Consider the following 27,885-nt stretch of genomic DNA (forward strand, 5'->3'; position numbering starts at 1 on the left):
TGGAAATTCCCTCTGTGGAAATGGACAGTGCTGCGGTTGTGTTGTTTTAACGAAAACGGGAAAGTTTGCAGTGGTTTGGGGGGAGAACCTGTTCCCATGTACAATCCAGCCATTTAAGCTGTGCTGGCACTTTAAACAGCCCAGAAACACACCCACCCCCATCACCCTGGAGACCAGACTCTGTGCTGGCTTCCCTTCTGAGCATGGTGTTCTTGAGGCTCAGTGGCAGTGTGTGTCCTTGCATCCTTCCCTTGTTTGGTTAGGTTCTCAGCAAGCAGGCTGTGCAGCCTTGAACTTGTGTTCCGCTGTCTCAGCCTCCTCGGCTAGGATCCCAGGCAGGCACCACCACGCCACTGCTTCTCAAGTGCCTGGGACTGCAGGTTGAACCCCGCACCCTTTCCTTTTGAAAAGTGTTGTTGTCTGTCTACACAACTTTGAGGAGTCAGTTCTGTCCTTCCACATTTCTGTGGGTTCTGGGAATCGAACTCAGATCTCCGGGCTTGCACACACGCGCCTTTTCCTGCTCGGCCATCTCCCCAGCCCCTCCATCCCTTTGAACTCATCCTGCCCCAAATCTTTTTTTTTTTTGATCGTATAGTGGCACCCACCACTCCAGGACAGCTCTCCTGAGCGTGTCCTTCCAAACTGGGCTCTGGTAAATGTAAAAGGTGACTGCGCCTGGCAACCAGCTCCTGTTTGGCTAGATGCCACCAGTTCAGCCACGAGGGATGGGCAGGAAGCCACCCAGGGGTGGTGAGAACAGGAGTGATCCGGTCACCTGCTTCTGCTTGTGTCTGGAGCCTGAGGTCCCTGTCCTGTGAGGGGAAGCCAGGATGGGACAAGGGACTGTTTGTAGAACCTCCCAACGCAAACAGCCTCAGCTGCCAACCCCAGTCTATTCCAATATCACAACCCCTACTAATGTCCTCAGGTGTGTGTGTGCGTGTGTGTGCGCACGTGTGTGTGTGCATGTGTGTGTGTGTGATTTAATCAGCTGACCCTTCCCCATCCTGAGCATTCTTTCTTGTCCCCTTGAGTACTGGGCTGTGCCCTAGGTCCCTCGAAAGGTCACTGCCATGGAACAGGTGCAGGCAATCTCAGCGGAGGTTGCCCCTCCCTCCCCCCACCCCACCCCCTGTGAGGCAGGACAGGCACTTGGGCCCTGCGCCTGCACCCCGCCCAGGCCTGTAGCTGCTGGTGGGTGGGTTTCATGTCTTTATTGAAGTGAAGCCCACACCTTGCAGCTCAGTCGTTAATATGCAGGGCAGTGTTGGTGTCTCTCTTGAGTTGAGTATCCTGAATATGTTACCCAAGAGAAATTGGTCCCCTTAGGGGTCATCTGGCTCTCTCAATCCTGGGTCACTCCTCTTCTGCTTTTTGCCACACGGATTCAGCCTGTTCTAGACACAGCATTTTATTGGAATCATGACCTTTCTCTGCCAGTGTCTTTCCAGCAACGTCAGTGTTAGGGTTCATCCTCCTGTGGTGGGGGTCAGTGCTCCAGTTCTTTTCTTGGCTGCACAATAGTCCCTGTGTGGACAGCCTGCAGTCCAGGTGGCACCTTATCTGGGAGCAGGCATTCGATTGGGCCTCTCTGATTCTCATGTGTTCCTGTGGAGACTGCCTGTGTGTGCTTGTTTCTCCTCGGCACATGCTAGGAGGTGCCAGGACATGAAATCCTCAGACAGTCCCTTACCTTGAGGCCCTCTGGGCCAGTGTCTTACTGCTGGGGCCCAGATAAGCCACCTGGAGGCTCCCCGCCTGGACCCTGCAGATCCTGTCTCTGCAGCCTGAGTGTGTGGGTCCTACCTACCTTTCAGGTTCTTCCAAGTGACAGGCTCCCTCAGTCCCCCACCTTACCCAGTCTGTAGGGGGAAGGCCTGAGGAGAGGGTGGGGCTGTTGGGGATGAAGTGACACCACCCTGCCTGTGTCCCATGCCACTGATGACTCTGCTCTTGTGACTTTCTCTCCCGGGCGTCCTGGGATACAGCAAGGAGAACTTCAACAATGTTCCTGACCTGGAGCTCAACCCAATCCGATCCAAAATCGTCCGTGCCTTCTTCGACAACAGGTGCGATCCTTCCCCAGGCAGGCCGAGGTGGGCCACCTCTGTCCCACCCACCACCTCCCAAATAATGACACAAAGACCTCTTATTAATTATGAAAGCTCGGCCTATAGCTTAGGCTTGTCCCACCAGCTCTTGTAACTTAAACAAACCCATCCATTTTAATCTACGTTTTGCTGTGTGGCTCATTACCTCATCTCTCGGTACTGCCCACGCTGCTTCCTAGATGTCCCCTCCTCTCTCTTTCCGGAAATCCTGTCTATTCCTCCTGCCTAGCTATTGGCTGTTCAGCTTTTCATTACACCAATCACAGCAGTGCACCTACACAGAGTGTACAAATATCCCACAACCCTGGGTGACATTGGACAGCCCTCCTGACTCCCTTCACTTCTGGGTTAGTCATTGCCAGCAATGGTTGTGTAACAAAGAGTCCAAAGAGAGCATGTACTTTGGGTTTTGTTTCTTTATGTTTGTATGTGTGCACGTGTTCATATATGCAGGTGTACATATATGTGCATGCATATATTTGTGTATGCAGATGCACATGCATGTATATGTGCATGTTTGTGTACAGAGCTGTACATGTATATATATATGCAAACATGTTCGTGTATGCAGATATACATGTATGTACGTGTACATGTTTGTGTATGCAGGTGTACATGTATGTGTATGTGCACATGTTTGTGTATGTACATGTATGTATATGTATACATGTTTGGGCATGCAGGTGTACATGTATGTATATGTGCACGTTTGTGTATGCAGGTGTACACATATGTGTGTGTACATGTTTGTGTATGCAGGTGTACACGTATGTGTATGTGTACATGTTTGTGTATGCGGGTGTACATGTATGTTTATGTGCATTTTGTATATACAGGTGTACATGTATGTGTATGTGTGTGTATGTGCGTGTGGAGGCCAGAAGACTTTAGCTGGAATTCTCAGACACTGTCCTTGCTTTGAGAAGGGCTACTCACTGGGATCCTCCTGCCTCCACCTCCCCAGAAGTGGGGCTACAGGCATGGCACACAATACACTCAAACCTAGCAGTGCTTGCCTGACAGGCACTTCACATACTGAACAGGCTTTATCCATTTTACCTATGACTCTGGGATGGAAGGAACCCAGGCTCTCCCCCTGGGATCTGCCTCCAATCCCAAGCCCAGCATTGACTCCTCATGGCTTCTGGGGGCCAGGAGGCCCGAGTCAGATCCTCCTCCCACACGTGGCCAAGGCAAAGGGCAAGAGGTGTACCTCACAGGCTCACGGCTGGACACGGCTCTGTCCCAGCTGGTGGATGATGAGGGCTCTGACCTCTCAACTGAGGGGTCTGTCACTTGATGGTGTTACTGGGAAGTAACTGAGCTAGGCTGGCAAGGGGGGCTGTGGCAGGCAGCTCAGGAGAAGATGCTTGGGAAGATGTATGCGGAGGGCCATGTTGTCATGAGCTTATGAGTGTGTGTGTGTGCACGTGTGTGCACGTGTGTGTACATACCACAGAACTCTAATGTAGAGGTCAGAGAAAAAGCTGACAGACGTCAGTTCTTTCACCACGTGGGTCCTGTGGCTTGGCTTCGGGTCAGCAGATTTGACCGTAGGCACCTGTACCCACCACGTCATCTCAAGAGAGATTTCCTATGTCCTGAGGCCCTCCCTCCCCTCTGCCCTCTTAGGAACCTGCGCAAGGGATCCAGTGGCCTGGCCGACGAGATCAACTTCGAGGACTTCCTGACCATCATGTCGTACTTCCGGCCCATCGACACCACCCTGGGCGAGGAGCAAGTGGAGCTGTCCCGGAAGGAGAAGCTGAAATGTGTGTGTTGGGTCCCCAAGGGCGCGAGGCTAGACCATGGGTGGGAAGGAGGGGGACAGCAGGGGACGTAGCCTGGGCCCTTACAGCCTCAGTCTCTAAACAGCAGCGTTGGTGTGGCCTCTCTGAAGTTGCATCTTGGTGGCCTCATAAAAGTTCAGCAGCTTCCGGCTTTGGGGGGCAGGGAAGGTGGGGGCTGCGGGGTGATGTACTTTAAAGAGACACGAGGTTTTCTTTGAGGCCTGGGTTTAGCTGTGTGACCTTGAACCCAGGCACGGGGTGCTGACTGAAATGAGTGGCTGTGGGGCCGAGGACTGTGCTGCTGCAGACAGAACCTCACATCTGGGGCTGGGGAGCCCGAGTCTGGGGTCCCACACTGCTCCCCCATGGTGTGCTGTGAGCACAGTCTGACAGCCTTCTCCTGAGGCTCCTCCGGAGGTCGCCAGCTCTGGGGAGCATCTAGTGGCCATCCTGGCTGGACTGGGGAAGGACCTCAGGAGTCACTGTCTCCTTCCACCGCTGCCATCTTCCCCACGGCTCCTGAGGGCCCTCCCCACCTCCTCAGGCTCCAAGCACTCAGCTATGTTTAGCCCTACGTGAGGGTGGGAACTACCACGCTGGGTTCTCCTGGGTTCCTGTATCACTGCTCAGGAGATGCCCAGAGTCCACCCAGACTGCTCTGAGGGCTAGGGTGAGAGTCATGAAAGCAGAGGAATACACATCTGAACTGGTTCAGGACCCCTCTCTTAACATGTACGGGACTTGACAGCCCATCTGTGAAATGGAACATGACAGCCCTGTTCTCACAGGGTCAGGGTAGGACACCGTGACCAGGAAATACTCGGATGGTTCTAGGCATTTGGTTCCTGGTGGATGCCAGAGCAGAGTGTGGCGGGGTGCTGGGGTGGGGGGACCACCCACTCGGCACCTCCTCTCCGAGGGGCTGCTGCCAAGGCTGAGAGAGGCAGCCAGGCCCTCCCTGCTAATCTTCTGCCTCCCTCAGGATCCACCTAGGACCAGCCAGTAATCAGGATGTGGGCAGTGTGGCTCGGGACCTGGCATTTTAAGATAACACCCAGTTGGCTTTGTGCTCTTGAGGTGTCCAGTCTTGTCACATGTCTGAAGTGTAGTGGTGGTGGCAGGCGAAGCCTCCAACTCCCATTTCATAGGTGCGAAACTGAGGCTTAAGAGAAGTCACTGCCTCAAGGCATCCCCTAGGAAGAGAGCAGTTGGGCCCCTTGGGTGCCCTTCTGTCCTAAGGTTTTGTCATTCAGACCTTGCCACAGTGCCTCAGAGCAGGACCCCGGGGAGAAGGGGACACAGGCTCCACGCCTGCCTTTGCCTAACTGGCTGCTACCTCCTCTGCTGCCCACAGTTCTGTTCCATATGTACGACTCAGACAGCGACGGCCGCATCACCTTGGAAGAGTATAGAAATGTAAAGTATGCTCCCTTGGCCCTGCCCGGGGCTCCTGGCGCCTCCCCCTCCTGGACCATCGGAATCCCAAGGTCACCAAGTGTCTGCCCACTGGCAGGTGGTGGAGGAACTTCTTTCTGGAAACCCTCACATTGAGAAGGAGTCAGCTCGATCCATTGCAGATGGAGCCATGATGGAGGCGGCCAGTGTGTGTGTGGGGCAGATGGTGAGCGCCCCTAGGGGTACAGGAAGGGAAGGACGGGGAGCAGGAGTCCACCAGCAGATTCCCCCCTCATGCCCAGTCCCACATTGCCTTTCCTGTGGTTGTCGAGGGTCTCAGTGGCAGGAGCCAGGTGTGCCCTGCTCGCTGCGCTAACCTGGGACTGGCACGGAACAGAGCTCGGAACCCACTGCAGGCTCTCTGTCCCCAGGAGACTGCTGTCCTGGAGAGCTGTGTGACTCGGGGCGAAGCAGAACTCACAGTCTGGGTGGTGCCACCGTGGCCTCCTGTACCCCTCTGGGTAGCATGGAGCACGGTGTCCCGGGAGCATTGCCTCCTCAGTTAGAAAAGTGGGGTGTTCTTAGGCCTCAACACCGGTTTCAGCACCTGTCATCTGTGAAGACCACTGGTGTTGGGGGGCAGCTGAGGGACTGAGCGGGGGCTCGGCCTGATGTGCACACTGGTTCATGGTTTCTGCTTCATTCTATCACTGGGGAAACCGATGCTCAGCCCAAAAGATTCTGTGGCAAGTGTGACCTTTTCTTGCAGGGTGGGGTGCAGCCCAGCAGCCCCAGGACCGACTAGGGTGGGTAGATGTCACCTCCAGGGCCCGGGCTTCCAGCAAGCTCTGGCCTCTGTGTTGACAACAGCCTCAGAGTGGAGGCGGCTCCGTGCTGGCTCCTACCCTCTATGCCTGTCACTGAGGATCCTCACTCCCCAGAAGCAGCGCTGCCTTCCTGGCTTGTACTTATCCGTGCTTCTCTCGGGAGAGGCAATTGGCCCCAGTAAAACCTCTGTGCTCTGTGTATACCGCCTCAGGGAAGGGCCCCAACCTGATGGGGAGCAGAGCTCCCTCTTGTAACTGGGGCAGAGCCAAACACCCATTTGGTTTGATTACACTCTCCTGTAAATGACTCCCCGTCCCACGCCACTTTCAGCCGGGGACTTCTCTTAATTTGCTGTAGTGAAACTGTTGGCAGCTGGTGCCTGCCTCACAGGTGGGATCCCCAGGAGGGCGGGGACAGAGCCACCAGGAAGCCTGGCACGTGTGCCTATGACGGAGCACACACTGTGTGCACCAGCCAGATCAGCACAGACCCAGCTGGGCTGAGCTGTGGGTCAGGGCGGCCGCTGGCTTCCAATGATGGTTAATGCTTCTGACCACACTGCTCACCGGAGACCAGAGAGCCACCCACCATCCCTGCTTTGATGTCCTTCCAAAGCCACTGACTGACTCAGGGCGGTGACTTTTTAAGTACCATCTCCAGACCATGTCTGTGCAGGGATCTTGGTGGGGAGGGAGAGGGAGGGGCTGCTAAGTTCGACTCCATCCTTGCTTCGCCAACTCCCAGCCTCCCTTGCCAGCCCCCCTGCCGGACTCCCCACAGCGGGGCGAGTCTATAATTAGCTCCCCTCACCCAGCCTGGGAGCTTGGTGTCCTGGAGAAAGGGGTGGCCACTTCTCTGTCCCTGAGCGGGAGGAACAGAGAGGAATAGCCCCTAGGGACAGGGCAAGCCCAGGCCAGTGGAAAACTGGGGGGGGGGGGACGGGGGGATGGGTATGAAATGTTATATGAAACAAACCATAAAAGAGCATTGACCCTTGCTTCCAAGGGAGACCAGGAGAGGGTGAATGGTCACTCTCTCCATGCCCACTCAGGACCCTGCCCTGTAAGGAACAGCTTTTTCCCCTACAGTGCCAGCAGACACACCATGTGTGGGTCTTTGCTGTTGTGTTGGGTCACTTGTATTTTGGGGGCTCTGGGATTTGAACCAGCGCCCCCCACCTCCACTAAGTTCAGGCCGTACCACCATCTGCCTAGCCCAACTCCACGTGCAGTTTCACCAGGTGGCCTTGGTTGGACACGGCATTCTTCCCCTTGGCAGACATCTGTCCAAAGAGCAGAGGGGGCTTGGGAGCTGCAGGCACTCGCTCCTTGTAGGGTTACTATTTCTTCTTGACTGAGTGTACATCTCAGTCTTTCTCTGCCTAGAAGAGCTAACCACTGGTAGCCACGAAGGGCCGAGCCCTGCTGAAGGACTCTGGGGCAATGTGGGGAAGCCTGAAGACCCAGTAGGAACCTGTGGAGTTCTGCAGTGGTATCCACTGTCACAAGGGGATGCTGGGTGTTTTGGAGACTTGTTCAGTAGTTCAGGGGGCAAGGGTCAATACTCTTTTAGGGTTTCTTTGTTTCAGAAAACAAGTCATTAAAAAAAAGTTTTCCACTGGCCTGGGCAGAGCCCTGGTACCATCCCTTCTGCCCCTACAGAGGAGGGACACAGAGGGAGACTTGTTTTGTCAAGCATGCCAGGCCCCTGGCTGAAGCCACATTCTGTCCCCTGCATCCTGGTTATCACAGTGACTCGTTGGCATGAGAGTGGCCACAGAGGGCCTTCTATTCCCTTCTCCTTCCCCCAGTAGGCTGTGAGTTAGATTAGCCCAGAATAGTTCTGTTATCAGTACAGGGAGCTGAGACAGGACCCAGGCTGGCAGGGGGTGACTTGGTGGCTGGACATTTAGGGACGGGGAGGTGGACTGTATTGGGAAAGAGGGCTCACGCCTAGGAGTCCACTGTTTCCCACCTGGCACTCCTGGGAGACCCTAGTGGGATAAAGTCTCTACCTCTTTTGGGGTTCCAGAAGACTGGCCTTGGCTGGGGACACATGACCCCCCTTTCTAACTCTACCTCTGTGCTCTGGGTGCTTGGAGGAGGTGACCTGTCTCAGCAGAACCTGGGCGAACCCCTGGCCACTCACCCCCTGTACAATTTTGTCCTCAGGAACCGGACCAGGTGTACGAGGGGATCACCTTCGAGGACTTTCTGAAGGTGGGTGCCAGGGGAAAAAGACAGGTGGGCCCGGGGATGGGGGTTCCAGGACATCATGAGGACCTTGTGAAGCGGTAGCTGTCGGCAGATCCCAGGTGCCCAACAGGGCAGTTCTTGAGGAAGGCCTTGGAAACCACTTTAACTGATTCGCTTGGCTTTGTGGAGAGGGGGGTGTTGCTGTGTGGCCCATGATCTCGGGTAGATCAGAGAAGTGAACTGCTCTCCCTTGGGACACTGGCGCCCCTTCCCAGGACAGCAGGGATTCTGGAAGATTCTGGAAACTTCCTGCACCTGGATGAGCACAGCATTCTGTAAGCAGACTGGTGCAGACAACATGTTGCTGAGTCCTGCCTCCCTAGTGCCTCCTGATGGGAGTTTTAAGGGGCCACCCACTCGCCTATCCTCCCTCTTGGGGTGGCATCTGCACCCATCTTGTGAACAGCCTTCCCTGTCAGAAACACACTCTGGGGCTGGGAGTTAAGACTGGCTGCTGTGATGACCAAGTTATCTGGAAGCAGGAAGAAGAAAATGCTAAAGTCATCTCTCCAAGGCATTCAGGACATGGAGGTGGGCCAGGAGGTCGGGACACAGGAGGACCTGTGAACCCAGCCAGCTCCACCAAGGCCCTGTGCACAGAGGGAACCAGGAGCCTCTGGGGTTCTGTTCGCAGAGTCAGGGTCGAGCACTGTCCTCTGCCTGCCCCTCTGAGGGAGGCCTGCTGCAGGCCCTCTGCCTGCCCCTCTGCCCCACAAGCAAGCAGCATAAGTCCCGTCTCTCAGGGAAGGAGACAGAGGTCAGCATCTACCTACACTCAAGACTGGACAGGGTGTGTGGTGGGGGAGGCCAGGAGCTGCTAGAGGTGGATTTGTTCAGGCCTGCACCTGGATCTCTTCATCCGGGTACATGATGCAGAATTCCAGGGACAGAAGGAATATCGAGGAAGAGGGTGCAGTTGCTTGGAGCATGGCTAGCCAGCACACCAATGTAATCTTAGCTCCTGGGAGGCAGAGGCAGGTGCCTCTGGAGTTCAAAGTCAGCCCGGGCTGGAGTAAGAGTCTTGGTGTGACAAGCCAACCCGTGCTTTCTCCGGCTCTTCAGAAACTAGCTCCCTTTCTCTGTCCCTTCTGTGCCCCTAGTGACTGTGTCCTCTCCCGGAACTTAGCTGAGTTCCTCATGGAGTCTGGGATCTTTCTCAGAGCACACCCCAAACTCCCAACAGCTGGGGCTGCTCAGTGTGAAGTGGAACACTATTTCCATGTCCCGCAGGACCAGTGCAGGGGACCGGGGACACTGGGAGCCTAGCTCCAAGGCTTACCTCACTCTGGGAAGTCCACAGGGGCATCTATGGATGCTGAGTGACAGCTGAGCATCACAGCGAGACATGTCACCTGCCTGTAGGGTTCCCCCGTCCATGTTCTCATCCTGACTCCCCACTTGTGCTCCCCAATGCCAAGGAACCGGGAGAGGGTGACCTTGGAAGGGACAAGGCTTTGCCCTGTAGGCCAGTGGCCTTGGGACCTGAATGCCCAGGCCCTAACTGGCCAGGGTTGCCAGTCTACAGCAGTGTGACTCTGCAGAGTGCTCGACCTGAGCACAGGTGTGAAGCAGGCAGTGTGAAGAGGGCACACCCCTTCTCCCACGGAGGTTGTGATGAAACTGGTGGCTTACTTAGTGAAGGCTGTCCAGTGGAGCGTGCCGTGGAACCACCCCTAATACTGTGGGTGAGGCTGGCCCAGTCTGAGTCTGGGAAGTGGGGGGCATGGTGGGCAATCCTGGAATGGCACTGAGGAAAAGGAGGTCCGTGACTGGCATGAACTAAGCCCCTTGGGTGTGTGGTTGGATTCAGGACTTTATTCTAGCTCGCCATGGTGACCATCGCAGCAAGAAGCTGAAGGTCAGAGCCAGAGTAACCGGAAGAGAGACGGGAGTTGTTCCTTGCTTAGCTCATAGCCTCAGAACCCATCCTGCTTCTCATCAGCAAAGTGACTCAGTCGGTGGCAGAGGAAGGAGGGTGGGAGAGCCGAGGACCAGACAGGTGTCAGGCAGTGGTGGGGATGCCTCCTGATGCCACTCCCTCCGTTCCAGATCTGGCAGGGGATCGACATCGAGACCAAGATGCACATCCGCTTCCTCAACATGGAGACCATCGCCCTCTGCCACTGACCATGCAAAGGAGGGGTGGTGGGAAGCTGGGCGTGGCCGCAGCCCTTTGCCTAAGCTGCTGTAACAGTCAGCGCCCCTTCACTTATCCTTCCCGTGGGGTGTGGTGTCTGGGACTGCTGTTTTTATCTCCAATGATGTCAATAAAGGTTTCTTAATGAGCCTGGCATCCCCGTTCGCCCCTCACGTGCCTTAAAGGAATCTGATCCCTCGTGACAAGAGACTGATTCTAAGGAGCAGAGACTGGTGAGGAAGGACCAACGGATGTTCTGTCTGTTGGTCCTTGTGTACCATCTGTTTCTCCTTGAAGGATAGGGTATCCACCTGCAGTCTCCCCCCAGGGGAAGCCTGGAAAAGCCTGTCTGTGTGGGCAGGCTTCCAGAAGACCTGGAATGCAGGTAGTGGGGCTTTCTCAGCACCATCATGGCGGCTGCTGTCAGCTCCTGATGGAGAACAGCTGCGGCCAGGACTGCCACAGTTCCTCCTGACACCGTGGACCCAGCTGTGAGCCCAGGACACCCCGGTTCCCAGCACAGATCGAAGTAGAGACCTGAGGTGCCTACCACAGGTGAGGAGCTCACACAGTTCCACTTGTCACCTTTCATTTCAGGACGGACGGGTGAGGGCAGGGCCGGAAGAGCTGAAGTGTATCCAGCGGTGAGACCACCTGTGACCGGGCTGTCCTCACACGGCTGGCTGGTGTTTGCTCTCCAGGTCTATCTGTTTCAGGATGGTTTGTTCCCTCTGTTGACACTGGGAGGTGCCTTTCTAAACTCTGGGAGACTGGCACCAGCTGCTGTTGGCATGCTTAGTGAGGTTTCTTGTCCACAGTCCAACAGTGAGCATGCTTGGTCTCATTTGTGTAGTCCAGGCCCTAAGGGGCCACAGAGGGCATCTGTGGTAAATCTCCACTCTGTCCTCCACCCTGTTTCCTTTCGCTTCCTTGTCATGTGTAGGTGGACGTGGCTGTGCGTGTGTGTGTGTGAATGCATGCTGGCCAGAAGAGGGGCTCAGATCCTTTGGAGCTGGAGTTAGAAGTTCTGGGAGGGCACCTGGCTTATTATGTGGGTGCCAAGATCCAAACTGTAGAGAGCTGCGTAGAGTCACACCTGATGGCAATGTGTAGAGAGCTGTGTGGAGCCGCACCTGATGGTGCTGGCTCCCGCCCTCCGCGATCCCGAAAGCGAGTGCTCTCTGTGATAATCAACTCCTAATATCAACTAGGCCTGACTTATGCTATTATCACGCAATGATTGTCAGCTGCTTGCATATGCGTGGACCTATGAGCAGTGCCCACTTGGCAATCCAGGATTGGTAGCCCATGCCTGCTTAAGGGTTGGGAGAGGTTTGCCCTGGGAGAGAGGGAGGGAGAGAGGAAGAGAGTGTGAGTGAGTGAATGAGAGAGAGAAAGGGAGAGAGAGATATAATTGTAAAAAGGTCCTGAATAAACTGCTTAGTAGGAAGAGCTCCGGTGTCGTCATCCTTGCTGGACAAGGAGTACACGACACCAAACTGTGGTTCTCATGATGGCACAAGTGTTCTTAACCGAGCCGTCTCACGAGACCCTGTTGTGATGTGTGAGCCTGGGCATATGTGTGGAGGTCAGAGGACTTTTGGGAGTCAGTTCTTCCACCATGTTGAGGTGAGGTCTCTTCCAATCTATCTGCTGCAGGCCAGCTGAGACACAGGTTTCCAGGCAGCTTTTCTGTCTCTGCCTCCCACTTCACATGAGGTCTGGGATTACAGATGTCGGCCATCACATTCAACTTAAAAACAAAAACAAAAACCAGTATGCCTACGTGAATTTTTACACACGAGTGTGGGTGCTCCAAACCAAGAGTGCGTGAGACACCTGGAGCTGGAGTTACAGGCAGCTGTGAGCTGCCTGATGTGGGTGTGGGAACTGAACTTTTTTTTAAAACATGGGTTCCAGGGATCGAACTCAAGCCATTAGGTTCTTGCAGCAAATGCTTTCACCTCCTGCTGGCCTGCTACATGCATTTTAGTTCCGTTGGTTTAGTAAAATAATGGTGTCTGTCGTTACTAGAATAGCGACTCATGCCTGAAGGAACCCCAGCAGCCTCCTCTCTGCCTGTGGGTGCTTGTCATGCTGACGGCAGGCTGTGTCTCCATGGTGATGTGCCAGCTCCAGTAGCTTCTATGGGTTCATGCTGCTGTCCCCAAGTAAGCTGTCTGAGGAGGTTCTAAGTGGTGGGCTAGTCTTCTCATCAGCAGGTGTTCTCCTGTTTCACAGATGCGAAGGGGTCCCCAAGCCACTGCTGAGGATGAGGTTCAAATTAGCATTTCATGTTTAAAAGCAGAAATGTGCTGTTATCAGTTACAGGGGTGAGCAGACTGCTCAGAGGAATGTGTTAGGATCGCTGTTGTGTGGGGACGGGACTGGTTGGTTACTATGTTACTGGTTGGTTACTCAGAGGCGAGGGGTGAGGAGCTGGGGGATCTGCAGGTGCTCTGAACTGCTTGGCAGGCAGGACTGGGCCTGTGACTGGCGCTGGGTCACAGGGCCACCTGTCACCACTCTTCTCTGGACTGGTGAGGACAGAGGTCTGAAGGCGCTGCCAGGGCTGCTCTTCTGAATGCAGGCCTCGCCTGGCCATAGCCTGATAAAGCAGCAGGCAGGAACAGATAGAGGGGCTCCTGCCTCCCTGCTCAGAGCCAGGCAGACCGTCAGCTTCAGTGAGAACCCTACAAAGGTGCCCTCCCCACTCTATCCCCCAACTCGGGGGCTTCCTGGCTTCTGTAGGGCCTGCAGGCTCAGTGGGCAGCCATCACCTTGGCATCTCAAGGGCCCGGGTTTCCTGAGATTCTCCCAATTTGTCTCAGTTGTGTCGTTCTCAACAAAGGCAATTCATGAATGTAGAATGTTTTCATAAATAATAGATTGCCGTCCCTCAGCCCACACAGGGAGTTCTAGTCAGGAAGATGCTGCTGTGAGGGACGCGTATCAAACGTGCTTGTGCATGCTGCCCGCTGACGGCCTGCTAATGTCTTTGAAGTCCTGGGCACGGTTAATGAGACCGACTCACTGGGAGCACGGTCCTCCGGGCACACAGGCATGCTCATCTGCTCACAATTGCCAGGACCAGGCTCAGCTGGGCCCTGTTCCCTCTGCAGAACTCACCTGGGGCACTACTGCTGTTCCCAGCATGCTCTGCGCCAGGCTTGCTCTGCGATAGGTGGGCAGGAGGAGGACCATAAACTGGCATAAACCTGCTCCCACGGAAGCAAGCACAGACTAATCCCTTAGTGCCCCGTGGGGGTTCTGCCCTTGGAGCAACAAGAGCTGAAGGCCACTGCCCTGGCACAGTCCTGCCATGTGGGCTGTGTGGCCTGCAGGTAAGGGAGGAAGCGGGTGCATTGTTACCTGCAGGACTGCGGGGATACCCGGCCCCGGTGCAGCCAGGCAGCCCACCCCTGTGGGAACATGCGTCAGATGAGGTGCCCAACAAGCAGCATGAAGCAGGTACGTACTGAGATCTTTTTGGGAACAGGTGAATGTGTGCAATCTGTCAAGCACACTAGTGATCATCAGAAACTGTGGCAACCAACCAGGTGGAAGTGGAAGTCACATGTCTGAGGGTGCCCGTGATCAGGGGCTGTGTGTGGAGCTGGATCCTCAGGTGGAAGAGGAAGTCACGTATCTGAGGGTGCCCGTGAGCAGGGGCTGTGAGGCCCATGGGCTGTGTGTGGAGCTGGGTCCTCAGGTGGGCAGAGGTCTGGTGGGCTCTTTATATTCTACAGCAGTCAGGTGAGATCTAGCCCTGTGTTATTGCCGTTATCAACTCCTGTCTCAGCCTCCTGGGGGTGGGACAAGTGGGAGTCACCATGCGCCACTTATAAAAGGTTTTGTTGTTTTTTTTGTTTGGTGGTTTGTGAAACAAATGCTTATTCTGGTCTGTTTCCCAGTGTGCTCTGTGATGCAAATGTCATAGAAACAGCTTTATGGACAGCTGCAGCCTTGTGACATGTAAATCATGGGAAAGGGACAGAGACCAGCGCAGCCTGCAGCTCTGACCCCTTAGGGAAGCAGGTTCTTCAGCACTTGAACAAAACCACCGGGCTCTAGTTCACGTGCCTGTGTGCTGTGCGGATGGAGAGGGCAGACCCTTGGTCTGACTCTGGGTTCCGTCCCCACCTGCCTGCAGTTGACCAGGCTCAGTTCTGCTGAGCTGGAAGCGGCCCAAGTGGGCGGAAGGAGAGGCAGAAATGCAAACACCTGCCACAAAGGCTGTCCTTGCACGCCATGACCTTGAGGAGCTCGTGTTGGAACCAGGCCACTCTCCATAGCACCTTTGTCTCTGCCACAGCTGGATAAATGCCAGCAGGGCTTGGTGTAGGGACAGTCACAGGAGGGCAACCCAGTGACGACAAGCCAGCAAGGGGCAGGCTTGTCTTCCCAGGAAAATGGTAGTACTCTAAGGGCCCCTGCAGTGGGTAGCGAGGCTGAGGGGTGGGTGTCCTGGAAGAGCAGCTGTGACAGCAAGGCTCAGCTGGGCATGGGCTGGAGTTCCTTTCCCTAGTGCAAAGCAGGAGGCAGCATCAGAGGCTGAGCCCAGGCTGGTACCCGGGGGGAGTCTGCTACCGCACACACAGGCAGCGAGGGCCAAGTCGCCGCAGGCCTGCCACAGTAGCCAGGTAACCATCTGGCCTGGATGTGTGGCTACAACGCCACGGTCCGTGCCATCTGCTGCTTCAAGCAAGAGCTCACGAGGAGCAGTGTCCCTGTTTGAGCCACTATCTTGGGGCAGTTATCAACTGAAAGCCCCTTCACTAGGGACGTGGTTCTCAACTCCAAGCAAACGGCCTGTGGTACGGCCACGTGCCACTTAACTAGTGGACTGGGGCATGCTATGCCCTCATGGAAGGGCTGTGAGCTTACAGTGGGAACTCAGCGCTTTGCCCCAGGGAAACCCCACTGCTGGGGAGGGCTGGTAATTCTGTCGCTCAGCTGAAAGCCACACAGTCCCCGAGACATTTCATGGGAACTGCTGTCTGGGTTTCTGTAGAAGCAGGGCTGCTCATGGCCTCCATGGACAGCCAGCCCAGCCAAAGACCTCTGTGCTGTCGTGGTGCCCCACCTCCCAGCTGTGGGTGATAAATGGAAGACTTCACGACCGCCAGGGGTCAGCACCGAGCCCCCTCCAGGAGCAGCAAACAAGGCCACGACTGAGTCCAGAACTTTTAATAACAGGAGACATGGCATAAGGCAAATGGCGAGCTACAGGGATGTGTCCTGGTGTCTTCTGGCTTCTGAGCAGTGGGGAGATCTCTGATAAGTCTGCTGGGGGGGGGGGTCTCCCAGGAGGCTAGCTGACAGTAGGGACCACCCAGAGCTGCTGTGAGAAGCCATGTCCCCAAGCGCCCTGCAATGAAGCCACCCCAGCTGCTGGCAGTGCGTGTGCCGTCTTCAAGCGCTTCCTGGTCCTTCCTGGACGTGCGGTGCTGACTGACAAGTTTCCCCAGTATTCCGGCTGTAGAGAAGGCCTAGCAAGACCGGGCCAGCAGGGGGCGCCAGCCCAGCAAGAGAGAGCTGCTGCCTGCAGGCCCTCTGATGTGTGGTTCACATCAGATGATGTGGGAGGGGGGCTGCAAGGAGGCCACGCTCAGCTTCAGCTAGACAGTGGATGTCTGAGGCCTGACTGTCTTGAGCTGGGAAATCTTCATGCCACAAAAGCACATACTGGTTTGAGGTGTGTCTCAGTGGGAGCACTTGCCTTGCAGGCATCTGAAGCCCCAGGTTTCATCCCCAGCACTGGGAAACAAGACCAAGCCCCTCTAGGCCCGGGAACCATGAGTACCTCAGGGCTGGTCTCAGTATTATTCTGGCTAGAGGTGGGTCAGTCCCCTCTCTCTGAAAATGTACACCCTTTTTTAAACTGCCTTGGTCTCCAGAGCACAAAGCTTCCCTGCCCCAATGGCTTTTGCCATCCGCAGACCCAGTGTGGCGTGTCCTGGCCACCTGCCTACCATGCTGCTTTTTGTTAGTACCCGCTGGGGCGGGACTCTGCCTGGTCTCTGCACACAAGTGCTTTCCCTGACTGGCTCTCCTGGCCACTGTGGATCTGCCTGAACATTCTGCAGGCAGAGTGCTGAGGGAAGAGGTACCGCCAGCCAGGCTCAGGAACTGAGAGCCCCAACCCCATCCCCAGGGAGTGAGGGAGTGGCCCTTTCCTCCCCGGGAAGGATGGATGTCTCCTTCGCAGCATGTACTGAGGAGAGCAGCAGGTGAAATGAGCAGTCCTTACAGGTAAGGTCTGTAATGACGAGTTGTGAGAGCCACAGAGGAGGGCTGGATTAGGTGGGGTTGAGAGACCACTCTGAGCGCTCGCCTACACTGAGGCTCTGGGTCCCACCCTCAGCACGGCACACAGACCAGCGAGGTGAGGCCCTAGAGTGTGGAGAAGCTCCCATCACAGGCTGAGGTGTGTCCCCAGGGGAAGGAGAGCAGCAGACGCGGTGTGGGTGGTTCAGAAGCAGCACGGCTGTGTGGCCATGGCCGCCTGGGAGAGCACCACCCCCAACTCCCACTATGTGCGGAGCTTCTTCAGTTCTAGCTTCTGTAAACTGCCCTCCCACTTCTCTGGGAGGTGCTGGCCTAAACACTGTCATAGGGGAAAGACAGCGCTAGGTCATAGCTGTACCCAGCCATGGTGTCACAAGGAGATCGGCAGACAGGAAGAGGGCTCTGAAAGGCCAGCTGGTCCACTGCAAACTCATAGGCATGGATCAGGCCACGATGCCTAGGGGAAGCAGAGATGAACACCAGTCAGCAAGGCTGCTGTGGCACAGGCATGCAGTCGAGGCTAGCCCTCCGTTGTGACAGTATGTGCGCGGAGCCCACACTATCAGATACACAGACGCCATGACTAAGGTGAGCAGGGAGCCCCAAAAGACAATGTTTAAGAAGAGGCATCGCCTCTCTGTCAAGCTGATTGCGATCCTGCTCTGCCCCAGATATAGGAGCAGCTGCAGAATGCTTCAGACAGACAGTAGTCACTGTGTACCCTGCCCTGAGAGGAGTATGTGACTGGGAATGGGGCGGGGGTGGGGCGGTGGGGGGTACCGATGCAACCACACTGAGCCATTCCTCAGGATGTGCCCAAACCCGCACCGACCTCCTGTGACAGGCGAAGTTGTCCATGTCCGAGTTGCGCACCACCTTCTCATAGGGCACGTTGGCAGTGATCAGGCTGTGGCTATTGAAGGAGACGTGGCGCACAGGGTGCCTGGAGCCACAGGGAAGAACACTGTAAGGCTGGAGCAGCCTGCCCGGCTGTGCACCCTGGAACTCTCTAGGCAAACTTTCCATTATGACGAAGCAGACACGAGCCAAGCCTTTGCCTCCATTTTGCATGCACCTGCACCCTTTCCACATTTCAACCAACTGCTTCAACAAGTTGGTGTGTTTGGGATAGAAGGATGTTCACTTTGAGCTAAACCTGCTACATGGCAGATGTTGATGTAGCCAACAGAAGTGATGGCTACAACTGATAGTCAGGCTGTGATCCAGGAGACAACAGCGTGCAGTCTCCTGGAAATGGGTGCTTGTCCTCAGAGGTTCCTCTGCAGAAAGGAGTCCCATGCCACCCCAACTGGGGCTGACTGAGGCCACCGGGGAGCAGGCCTTCTGGCTGGAGGATAACAGAGTGATAAAGAAGGGCTCGGCGAGGGAAGGCTGAGGGTGGGTGGTCAGACAAGCAGCCAGACTAGAGCTGGGTGCTGACCAGGACTCCTGCAAGAGAAATCCTCACTTCCCTGGGCTTCCCTCGAGTGCTGGAAAGACATGCTGGGTGTGGGCATCCTGAAAGGGCCACTGCAGAAGCCCAGAAAGGACAGTGCTGTCCTGGAGGTGCAGAGAACCAGCTCTCTACTGGTTTTCCTGAAATTGGGGCAATGCAGGATTCTAGTGTGGGAGTTTGTGCTGCCCTTTGGCGCCACCTGGTGGCACTATGGTGCATCACCATGGACGTTAGGGAAGGGTGGGTTAAGAGCAGTGTGTTACCACTGGGAGCTGATAGAAGCTGTTGGCCAGAGAATTCACCAACCTATAAATCAAAAAAAATGAAGGCAAAGGTAGAGCTGCCTTGACTTTGCGTCTTGTGGGAGAGATGCACGTATGCTCTCCGCTGTGCACTTCCACAGCGCCACACTCTCTTTACAGAGGCGCTGACGCTCAGCTAGGCAGGACTCTGGGGCACGTGAGCGGTGGGAGATCCAGGTTGCTTCTAAATTCAGAGCTGAGGCAGGCCCACAGGAGCAATTTTACCAGGAGGCACCAGTCAGAGTCTCCTCTGCTCAAGGCTACATGAGCTGTCTTAGCTGGCACTACTTAAATTGCACACTATGTGCCCATCTTCATAGTGAGAGAAGGGGCAAGCCACACACCTGGACACAGTCTGGCACACGGGGACACATGACAACCCATCCACCATCACCTGGAAATTCTCCTCTCATAACTAAATGAAGGAATCTACAGTAACCATAGGTGTGTAAAGGTTCACTCTAAGAAACTAGGACGCTCAGCAAGGCCGCGTGTTACTCAGGGTGAAGTAACGGAAAAGAGAGAGGAGCTGAAGTCTCAGGACTGGGCTTTCTAGGTCTCCTCTCCTGCAAAGGTGCTTTCAGGAAGGCGGCAGTGTGGGCACAGGTGGCCTGGGGACGCCCACACACCGCAGGCCAGCTTACCTGGAGTGAACCTCCCACAGCTTCTGGTTCATGCGGTAATCCCACACGGACACCAGTCCCTCCTCGCCCCCGCTGACAATCTTCCAGTCATCCATCTGGACTGCGGACACCCCCAGCTGATGGGCGGACAGTGACAGGGCGATTTTATCGCTGCGGAGGTCATGGAGCCTGACTCTGGAAGATGCAAGAAGAGCACCAGCAGGAGAGGGTTAGTGAGGAAGCCTGCAGCCCTGCCTGCTTCACCTGTGTGGTCCCTCAGCAGTCCATGGGGCTCCCCTGCGGGGCTGACCAGCTACAACAGGACAGGTGCTGTCTTATGATCAGACAAACCCGACGCAGACTCTGGCAAGGCAGAGGTAAAGCGTACACGGTCCCAAACTTCATCTACGAGATGCACATACTCGCCGCTTCCAGTGTCCTGCGGGTCATTTTAACTCACTCACTCCCCAGGCCTGCAGGCATCATGGAAAACTTGTCTTTTGCTCAAAGTGAACATCTGCCTGTCATCGCGTGGTCCCCGGGTCCAACCTGATGCACGTGCCGAGGATGAAGGTGGCTACTGCAGTTCTGTGCCAGAAAAGTTGACTTTGGGACAAATTTTACCAAAGCCATGGGGACCTAACTTCCTTTTTACAGACAGCATGTTTTATGGATTTCAAAATCTGCTTCCCTGGTCTCTATAATCTCCCCAGCTTTTCTGTTTGAGTTCGTTTTTTTTTTTTAAAAAAATCTACAAAATTGAAAATTTATATGAATAAGTGACTTTGTAGAAAGAATAAGTGACTTTCTAGAAAGAACAGATTAAGTGATCAAGAGCAACGGGCAAGGACTGGCCAGGTGTGTAAGGGGCAGCTGCCCACAAGGGCTCTGAAATCCAGAAGCCAGGGGAGGAGGCCGTCAGCACAACTAACATCAGGCAGACAACAGGACCACAGGAAGCCCCTGGAGACTAGCTGAGCTACCATGTACTGCACACAGAAGAAACCCGCAGTCAGCTCCACGAGGGCTGAAGCAACCACATGGTGGCTCACAGCCATCTAGAATGAGATCTGGTGCCCTCTTCTGGCATATTGTATACATAACAAATAAATAAATAAATCTAAAAACAACTTTAAAAAAATAAAAATGAGAAAACACGATGAACAGAGTAAGGACACTCAGGCTCCTGTGGGCTCGCCCCGTGTGCTCATCAACACAGCCCAGGGACAGGCTTTGGTTTCAGACAGCTTGGGCAGCCTCCCTACACCACATAATGTGGTAAAAACAACAAAACTAACACCTTTACTGCTCTGCTGGGCTCGGGAGCTGCCTCTCCACTACTTGAGAACGGCAGAGCTTTAGAGCAGAGCAGCTGGGGGGGAGGGGGAGGCTGCTGCCCTCAGTCCACACTGCAGCCGTGAGGAGCCACGCAACACCTTGACTTTTGCTTCAAAACAAGCATGCATCTTCCAGAATGAAGACACAGACCCTGGACACGAACTTCACGAGAAGGCAAGAAGGAGCACAGTGTGACCAGCAGCGAGCGACACGGAGCATAGGTGCATCACACCTAAAGAAGGTCCTGGAGAAAAATGGGCTGATAATGCCCAGGGGTTAGTGCTAGTCAACACTATCACAATAAAAACTACATTCTGGAAACTGTCATCTTAACAATGGGAGCATATAAAGAAGTTTTAAGCAGCCTGGGGGAGAAGGAATTGCCTGTTAAGAAATGATCATTAGACTTCCAGGGAGATTAGAGGCAGCATTAGAGATGCCATGAATTTGAACGCCTGGATGGGGATGCTCTAAGTAACTGCATCACATCGGGCAGCCACAGGACACACCCACAGTGGAGCACTGGCAGACATTCAGAGCTCTACCTGTCAGCAGGTGACATGTCTACACCACCTGCAGAGGGGCCAGGGGGACAAGGACTGCTCAGTTGAGGCATAGGTCACGGCCAGTCCTCCTGTAGTGTGAGCAGGTGTGTGTGGCGACAGGCAGCTGTCACGGGGCTGCGTGTGCTGAGGCCCCTATCACGCTTGCTTTTAGGTGCGGAGCATGCTTCCTATCAACGCGGTTCAGAAGTTAAATGCTAACAGCAGCTCCTTGGGAAGAGAGGTGGGGTTTCTGCTTTATTCCAGATGTGACTACACTGTTTAAAAGTCAGGCCTCAGAGGGTGTTGGCTCCACCCTGGAGCGCACAAATGCGCACACCTTGTTTCAGACAGTTTATCTTTTTCATAGCTAGTGATAAGTAGGTATATATAACATGGAACCACAGAAGTTGGGCATCATGGTACAATCCAGAGTCCTAGTACCAGGGAGGTAAAGGCACAAGGACCAAGAGTTCTAGGTCGTTCTTGACTACATGGCTGTAACAAAGCAAGTTCAAGAAAACCTGTTGTAAAAAACATACTACCACCGTTGACAACGAAACAACCAACAATCACAGTCTTGGGATGCAGAATCAAGGCCACACGGCAAGATGGCAGTGCAGGCTATGGCTACAAGTGCCACTCCCTGTCTCCAGCGAGGGGCTCTAAGTGCACACAGCTGCTTGTCCTCAGGCCTCCGGAGGCCAAGAGATCCAAGGCTGTGGGGCACCCAGGAGGGAGCCTGGGGCTGGAGCCCAGCATGGGCTTTTGAAAAGATGGGGGTGGAGTGTAAGCTGGCTATCAAGAGCCCCTCAGTGAGTGTTTACCGTGTGGCCGTAACACACGGATGCGGGTAAACACATTTGGTCCCTTAGTTCAGAGTTTGCCGTCTGACTCTCTACTGTGTGTAGAGAGCGGCATGATGGTGTCAGATGAAGACAGTCGCAGAAACATCAGCAGCTCAGGTTCACTAGGGAAACAGAAACCCACCCTGTGGAAGACCAGTCTTCTGACATCTTAGAGAGACATCTGGCTTCTTGTCTCAGATAGAACTGAGTCCTGTCCACCCAAGCCATCAAATTCACATTAGGAAGCAGGTATCAGCCCAGAGCATCTGACAAAGTGTAGTACCAGCCCCAAAGGCAGCATGCCCTGGCAGAGCCAGCAGCCTCAGCACTCAAACTGCAGATTCCATGCTGGGAAACAGGTAGCCCAGCAAATGGGTGGAGATGTGCCAGGCTGACTGATTCCAGGGACAAGAAGGGGCCAATGGTAGATCCTGCGAATCCTCATCTAGTGAGTATCACCAACCTTGCTTGCTGAAAGAAAAATAATTGGTCTGAAAGCTCTAATTGTCTTATATTTAATATTCATGGATGGGCTTGGAGGCCAGCCCCACACCCCCTCTGCAGCATTCACTAATGAAAACCGCACCATAGGAGGCAGCTTTAGCCCGCCAATTAAAACAAAAGACACCAGAACCTTCCAAAGACTCCAGCAGAGGAGCATCCATCAGATGGGCAGGAAAACGCGCTGGAACGGAGAGGGAGGCACGCTCTGGTTGGTCCTGTGTGAAGAGCTTTGAATAACTCATTATAACACTTGCAGATGGAGTGAGCGTAATGTTCGCGCCCTGCACGTGCCCTGGCAGCAGGCACCACACACAAGCACACCACAACTTTCTATGTGCTGGGCAGGAAGGAAGCGAGAAGACTCTAATTGGGGGGTCACACCTTGGGGCGTGTTTCCTACTGGTTTGGACTCCACAGTCCCGGATGATAACAAGGAGACTGTGCTGGCAAAGCTGGCAGTGCCCAGACTCTGGGTTGGCTGTTCTTCAGGAAGAACGCAACCTTGGCTACAGTCAGATCCAGAAAATAAAGGAAAATGCATGGAAAACATTAACACACAAGCATTTTAAAATTATGACTAAATGAATTTGGGAAAACTGGTATTTTTAAAAGGTTAGTGCACACTTCCGCCTGACCTTGCTGTCCCTGAGCTGTGGAGGAAGGCTGCTCATAGGTGTATATGCAGAATCCATGCCTCACTCACAGCACCGAAGCTTTCTGAGTGTGCATCATAATAGCAACGGGAAACACATTTTTAGATGCATGGCATATCCAGCTTTGTCCAGCTGGGCTAAGCTTAGCATGTTCTGTGCCAAACCAGCATTGTGGTGTGAGGTTTCCTCATGAAATACAAGCAGCTGTCCCTTTGGGGTGATCCCCGAAGCTCTTAGCACCTGATTCCTCAAGGAATCTTCAAAAGGCCAGCCTGGGACAGCACTGATGGCCAAAGCAAAAGCTGAAGTACGGACACTTCTAGCTAACATTTCCACTTTAACTCTGCAGTGAGAATTCGCAGGCTGGCCCAGCAGAACACTCAGGGCAAGCCTGGTGACCCGAGTGTCATCCTTAGAACCTTGGTAAGAGTGGTTGGAGAGAACCCATGCCACAGCTGTCTGTGTGTCTGTGTGCACAAGAGTGCAGGTGCCTACAGAGCCCAGAAGAAGGCATCCGGTCCCCTCAGCAGGATCTCCAGGCAGTTGTGAGCCACCTGCTGTGGGTGCTGGGAGTCAAGCTCAGTTTCTCCGCATGGGCAGTGCATGCTCTTAAGTCGAATCATCTTTCTGCCCACTCACCACACAGCCCGAGCTGTGCTGAGATCTGTGGCTAACCGCCCAGGCAGCACACCACCACACACAACTCCAACACAGAGGTCCTCCCTTCATGTATGGAGACTGTTTGCAAGCCTGGCATTTGGAAGGATGTTCACTCTACCTAGTACACCCTAACCAAAAGATGTAGGGAAGTCCAGCCGGAGGCCAGTTGAACATAAACAGGGCGGAATCGGAACTGGAAACACACTCAATTTTTATGGTCAATTAATTTTTAAGAATGGAAAGAACAATCTTAACAGAGCTGAGACAACTGAGCATAAAGCCACACCCCTACCTCACACCACACCCCAAATTACCTCACAGGTCATGCATTTCAAATATAAGACATTAAATTATAAAACACAAGAAAACAGACTAATAACCTTAGAGTAGGAATTTTTTTTACAAATAAGTAATAACACAAGCAATAAAAGAAAAACTAGATAGATCACACTCCATCAACATTTAAAGCCCATATTTTAAAGACCATTTTCAACAAGTAAACAGCTTACACAAGAAGAAGAATTACTTGCAAATGACACATCTGACAAGGGACTTACAGATGGAAAACTTGAAAAACCCATCACAACACAACAATAAAAGTCTCAATTAAAAACAGGATTTGAGTGTGAGTGTGGTAGCTCATGCCTGTAATCCCAGAACTCAGCAGCAGATACAGGACTGCCCTTAGTTCTACAAAGCAAGTGCTAGGCCACTTTGCTACACGGTGAAACCATATCTCCACTTGTACTCTGACTCAAAAACAGGATTTCGATAGTCATCTCTCCACGGAAGACACGCAGATGAACATAAGACAGGAAAACAGGTCCTTAGGCGCCAGCATGATGCAGATCAAAGGACGAGGAGACACCTCACAGACGAGGCTGACTGCCACACGGGCTGAGGATAATACATGGGCTGAGGAGACAGAGACTGGAAGATTCCCCAAGGCCAGGACAGGCAGGATGAACAGCCAAACAAGAAGGGTGTGGCAATTACCACTGAAGCCAGCAACTCAATCCCTAGGTGTCTATGCCCAAGAAAATTGAAGATATACAAAAAACTACACAAGAATTATAATGGTCAAAACTATTAAGAGATTTAATTAATTAGGCCACCCAGATGTCCACTAGCTTAACAAGATGGACAGAATGATGTCTGCCAGTGATGGATATTAGTTGGCCATTAAAAAGAAGTGACTAATGTCTGGATACAAGCTACCCCTGGGCTTACCTTGAAAACACTGGACCAGGTAGGAATACGTCATAAAAGGCCATTTCAACCATTTTTATGTGCGTCCACAGGTAAATGCACACCAAAGGAAAGTCACGTAATGGTTGCTCAGAGTGGAGGGCATGGGGGAGACAGCAGTGACAGCTCCCAGTGCAGAACTTCTCTCTGGGGTACTGCCCTGGAATTGACTGCATTTAAGCTGGTGGGTCGCACGGCACATGAGTTCTGCCTCAAGGAAGTGGTTCTGAAAATGGACTTGTGCTGGGGAGGCAGCTTTGTGGGTAAAATGCTTGGCAGACAAAAATAAAGACTTGAGTTTGGCCCCTCAAGACCCAGCTAAAGATGGACACAGCAGCACGCCTGTAATCCGGCTCTCCTATGGTGAGATGAGAGGTAGGGACAGGAGAATCACCAGAAGCTGGTGATTGAACACATAGCCAACATGGAGGAGGTGAAGCTGAAGACTCTGAGCTTCATTCACACTTGTGCTGTACCAACACCCACCCCCCCACATGGATGTAAAGGCACAGACATGCACAGACACACACACGCATGTACACGCACAGACACATGCGCACACACACGCATGGATGTACAGGCACACAGATGTACACACACATGGATGTACACGCACAGACACGCACAGACGCACACACACACACAATAAGTAAGCTGTATATCTGGGGAGAGTGGCTGAGAGCTCGTGGTCAAGGAATGTGTCTTAGCACCCTGACAGTTGCAGTCTTGTCCCAGCACTGACTCTGATCCTGACCCTCCCTCCCTCCCTCCCTCCCTCCCTCCCTCCCTCCCTCCCTCCCTCCCTCCCTCCCTCCCCTCCAGACCCTGGGTTTCACCGTCCAAGGCACACAGGGAAGTAATCTCACTGCTCCAAGTTTTCCTCCACTCACTGACAGGAACGCGGAGGTTCTGGGTTCAGTTTGCTGCTCTCGGCAGTCTGCTGACAGACTGCAGCAGAGCACCCGGGGAAGTGGCTCTGCCAGGAGGCTTCCTTTCACACTGTTTCAGTGCTTTCTGTGGTCCTGCCCTGAAGAGGGGTTCCCAATACAACTGTAGGGTGGGGCAGGAATGAGTTTAAAAGGAAAGCGCAAGCCGGGCGATGGTGGCACACGCCTTTAATCTCAGCACTTGGGAGGCAGAGGCAGGCGGATCTCTGGGAGTTCGAGGCCAGCCTGGTCTACAAGAGCTAGTTCCAGGACAGGAACCAAAAAGCTACGGAGAAACCCTGTCTCGAAAAATCCAAAATAAATAAATAAAATAAAAGGAAAGTGCAGACTAGGACTTAGCTTTGAGGACAGTGTGTCCATGGAGCTACTCCTAGCCACTGGGCACAGCTGCCCTGGCCTGCACATGGAAGAAAACTTATCCATAAGGGCTTTCAAACATTTTAATTATTTCACAGAATTAAAATTATTATTTACATAGCTGGACTCTTAGATGAGGCAGGGAATCTTGACTTTTCCTCAGAGGCTAACTGTAAGCCCTCACTGCAGACACAAGTCCAGGTCCGTAAACTGGGTTTATTCTAAGGGGAGTGGGGGGTGGAGCTCTAATGCTGAGGGAACCCTGTTCCTGCCTGTCATCTCAAGATTGATGTTGTATGAGGAACCCTGGGACCTCCTTGCTTTATTTTAAAAAACTTAATTCTGCTACATCCTAATAAAATGGGTTTCTAAAAATCAAATTTGGGCTCCACGCTGACCAGAGGACACATGGCTCCTCATCTAGTTACCATGGGTGATGAGGTGGGTACACTCCAGAGGGAAACGCCAGCATTACTGAGAATGCCTACGTGTTTGGAGGACAGTTTGCGGCGAGAGACAGCTAACAGTGGCTGTGACATTCTGGAGTTATCTGGGCTAAGGTCTTCACACATGAGGGGCTCCTCTGCTCTGGAGCAGAGCCCTGGGTTCCTGCCAGCAACAAGAAACTCATATTGTACACACATATCAGTCCACTGCCCAGGCCTGATACCTGGAAGTTCCCAAGAGCCCCTAACATTTGCTCCACTGGAAAACAGAGGAGACTGCTCAGTTCACAGGATGTGGTTTGTTCCCCTGTCCACACACAGGGGTTACTTGCAAAGTTAGGCAGCGGTTGTGTTGGTGTGTGTGTGTGTGTGCAAGGGCATGCATGTGTGTAGTGTATGCATGTATGCAACTGTGAGCAAAGGCATGTGGAAGTCAGAGTTAATGCCAGCTGTCCTCAATTGCCCTCTACTTTATCTTCTGAGAAAGGCTGAACCCAGAGCTCTCTCATTTGCTGGCCACTGAATTCTGAGGATAGTCGTGCCTGTTTCCCTTCCCCGCAGGGTTACAGATGAATGTGACAATCGCTTTTGTGGTTGTTATTGTTTTTAGAAAGGGTCTCAGCATGTAGTTTTTGCTGGCCTAGACCTCACTACATAGACTAGGTTTGAACTCACAGAGATTCCCTTGCCTCTGCTTCCCAAGTGCTCACATGGGTTCTGGGATCCAAATTTAGGTCATGTTTGCCCCGCAGTCATTTACTGACTGAGCTATCTCTCTAGCCACTGAAGCCTTAGCACAGCAAACTCAGACATCCATCTGCAAGCCCCACATTCTGAGTCACCGGAGGAGTCCCTGTGAGAGAGGGACAGAGCCTTCTCCCCACAAAGCACGTTCAGGCTCTTTGCTCTAGGTGGGGTGGGCTGGGGTGGGGCTCGGGATACAAACACTATGTGATCCAACAGTGGCTTCTGCAAGCTGCTACTCCACTGGGACAGAGCTCTGGGACCTGGCACAAAGAAACCCCAGAGCAGAGCAGCCCCGCACCTGCAGCCCGGGGCTGGGCCCAGGGGAGCGGTGCCAGCAGCCCTGGTGACTGGCCAGTCTACCTCTCTCTGGGGCACTGAATCAGACGCAGTAGGTAACTAGCCAA

At 53.7% G+C, this 27,885-nt stretch overlaps 2 protein-coding genes across 2 annotated transcripts in view; one reads left to right on the plus strand and one right to left on the minus strand.

The window, feature by feature from the left end:
- Tesc (tescalcin) overlaps positions 1-10,667 on the plus strand; it is a 30,863-nt gene extending 20,196 nt beyond the window's left edge. Inside the window, exons 3-8 of the mRNA XM_057764513.1 lie at positions 1,992-2,072; positions 3,747-3,886; positions 5,259-5,320; positions 5,418-5,525; positions 8,299-8,346; positions 10,432-10,667. Coding sequence (XP_057620496.1) covers positions 1,992-2,072; positions 3,747-3,886; positions 5,259-5,320; positions 5,418-5,525; positions 8,299-8,346; positions 10,432-10,509 — 517 coding nt within the window. The 3' untranslated portion in view covers positions 10,510-10,667. The remainder of the gene's footprint in view (positions 1-1,991; positions 2,073-3,746; positions 3,887-5,258; positions 5,321-5,417; positions 5,526-8,298; positions 8,347-10,431) is intronic.
- A 5,032-nt stretch (positions 10,668-15,699) lies between these two features.
- Positions 15,700-27,885, minus strand: part of Fbxw8 (F-box and WD repeat domain containing 8) — a 99,321-nt gene continuing 87,135 nt past the window's right edge. The window contains exons 9-11 of the mRNA XM_057765648.1: positions 19,213-19,386; positions 17,643-17,753; positions 15,700-17,267 (exon numbers count right to left, since the gene is read on the minus strand). Of these exons, the coding sequence (XP_057621631.1) occupies positions 17,123-17,267; positions 17,643-17,753; positions 19,213-19,386 (430 nt within the window). The 3' untranslated portion in view covers positions 15,700-17,122. The remainder of the gene's footprint in view (positions 17,268-17,642; positions 17,754-19,212; positions 19,387-27,885) is intronic.

This window comes from Chionomys nivalis, chromosome 3 (assembly GCF_950005125.1).
Source record: "Chionomys nivalis chromosome 3, mChiNiv1.1, whole genome shotgun sequence".
Classification (NCBI taxonomy): Eukaryota; Metazoa; Chordata; class Mammalia; order Rodentia; family Cricetidae; genus Chionomys; species Chionomys nivalis.